This window comes from Poecilia latipinna, unplaced genomic scaffold (genome assembly GCF_001443285.1).
Source record: "Poecilia latipinna isolate Pla-1442-1.1 unplaced genomic scaffold, P_latipinna-1.0 Scaffold297, whole genome shotgun sequence".
Classification (NCBI taxonomy): domain Eukaryota; kingdom Metazoa; phylum Chordata; class Actinopteri; order Cyprinodontiformes; family Poeciliidae; genus Poecilia; species Poecilia latipinna.
In genome coordinates this window covers 6,507-8,696 of record NW_015112913.1, presented here as the reverse complement: position 1 = coordinate 8,696, position 2,190 = coordinate 6,507, and the positions used below count along the sequence as shown (strand labels likewise).

The window sequence follows — 2,190 nt, the reverse complement described above, 5'->3', positions numbered from 1 at the left end:
AAAATTGCTAGTAAATTCTCTAAATTTGGGGTGGCTGCACATCCTTAAAAGTCTTAAATTCTGCATAGAAAACTAAGGCCTTTAAAATGTCTACATTTAATCAAATTAATTTAATTTGGCCTTAAATGTTAATGACAAGCTGTTGTTGTGGAAGAACTATTGTATATTCTATGCAGTTCACTTTTCTAAAAAGTAAAAGGTATGAGTCAGGCGGACGTCTTCATTATGATCTATGACTCAAGGTGGTTGCGGCTACCGCTAACTAGCTGCTAGTAAACCCTTACTAGTGTAGCTGGCTAGCTTTTTTGTGTCCATCATTGGTAAGTGTAGATTTATCACCAGCTGGCCGGTCGGCATTCGTCTTTGCCACTGTCTCACTTCTATTGCAGTCTGTACAATGCTATCTGCGTTCGCTGCAAAAAGCTGGGCACTACTACATAAAATATGCAATTTTCTTCTGTACATTTCTGCCGTGGTACAGGTCTTATAGTTCATCCATCAGGTTGTTAGAAAGTCTTACATTTGAGTTGGTTGAACCTGCAGAAACCCTGAAACTCTGTGGTTACCCTTAATAACTAGCATGTTTTTAGCGGTAACACCTGTTTTCACGTAGACTTTGCTAGTTATTTTTTAATTTGTTTTTAAATTGATTTGAACTTGACAATTTCTCCACAATTAGGTGCTGTGTACGCTGGGTGAAACCTGCGGTGACTTCCTACGAAAGAGGGTTTCTAAAGAGGTGCTACCCAAGCTGAGCTCCTCACTGGCGCGGCAGGCTCCGGTCAGCGCCAAAGCCGGCCCGGTCTACACACACAATCTGGCCTACAAGCTGCAGCTGGCTGTGCTGCAGGGCCTGGGTTCGCTGTGTCAGAGACTGGATCTGGGTAAGAGCAACCAGATACACCTGCAAAGGTAGCACATGTCTGACATTTGACCTCTTTAGACCTGGACGGTTTTGTTTCGTTTGTTTAAGACCTTCAAATAATTGCCTGATTTGTGAAATTAAAAAATGTGAGATATTTATGAAGACTGATGGAGATCTCCTCAGATCTGAGTGTGTTAATCAGCTTGAATCAGTATAAATATCATTACATGTTTTATGAGGCTATTTTCCTTATTTGTTTATTAATTTAATTAGATTTAGCACATTATTGTGCACTGTGTAGTTGTATTCTTGTACCACCAGGTGGCAGTGTTGTATATCACTGGCAATTACAGCCTAACTTGTGCTTCTTTCTGTTTCTGTGATAATATTTACTACATATATCTATGATTTAGTTTTTCCCTGGGTAGAAATGTCCACATGAGTTCATATAATCAGGACCGCTAGTGTTGGGAAGAAGGTCGGTGCTTTCGATGAGAGTCAGCATCCCCTACGATTTCTAGATTGGTATGCTGTTTTATTTAAAAAATGTAATTATAAATTCAATTTGCTCTCATGCATAAACCATAATGGAAAATCATCAATGAAAAAGCCTGGAGGCAGTGGAAGTGTTTGGGTTCAGCATATTTTAAAGATGACTTTGAAGATTCAAAGCCCAGCCAGCTGAGCCAACAGGAAGCCAGCGAGTCCTCAGCTGCTCACGCAGTAACGCCCGCTTGCAAGCTCCATTACACAGCAGTACAGCAAGCAACTCTGCTAAATGTGCAATCAGCAAAACAGGAAGTAGGACTATTTGACTTCTACATCTGGTGATGCATTTATCCTCTTTACTGAATGTAAGCGCAACTTTGAGCATATAAACTCAAAATATGCAGTAAAAGTTCCCAATTTTGTAAGTAGCAGCTGAATTTTAATCTATTCATAATTACCAGCTTTAGAAACATTTTTTAAAGGTGCAGTATGTTGCAACAGAATTCATAAGTCTCGAAGTTTGCTATATTTTGTCGCATTACAAGCACATATTTTATTGTCAGTTATTTTTTTCAAAGTTGTGCAGACTGGTATGTCTTTAAAAAGTTTGAATATTATGAAAAAATTAAGCATGTTATGTCCCTCATTTCAGAAAGTTAGATTAATTAGATTCATTGTGAGACAGTGAGACATTTCAAGCATTTATTTCTTGTAAATTTGATGATTATGGCTTACAGATAATGAAAACTCAAAATTCAATGTCTCAGCAAACTTGGATATTTGATAAGATCAATTAAAAAATATATATTTTAAAAAGAAATTTCAGGCTGCTAAAG

General features: G+C 37.8%; 1 protein-coding gene across 1 annotated transcript in view; it reads left to right on the top strand.

The window, feature by feature from the left end:
• Nucleotides 1-963, top strand: part of tti1 (TELO2 interacting protein 1) — a 14,822-nt gene extending 13,859 nt beyond the window's left edge. Inside the window, exon 12 of the mRNA XM_015034376.1 lies at nt 680-963. Coding sequence (XP_014889862.1) covers nt 680-916 — 237 coding nt within the window. The 3' untranslated portion in view covers nt 917-963. The remainder of the gene's footprint in view (nt 1-679) is intronic.
• Nucleotides 964-2,190: the final 1,227 nt, after the last annotated feature.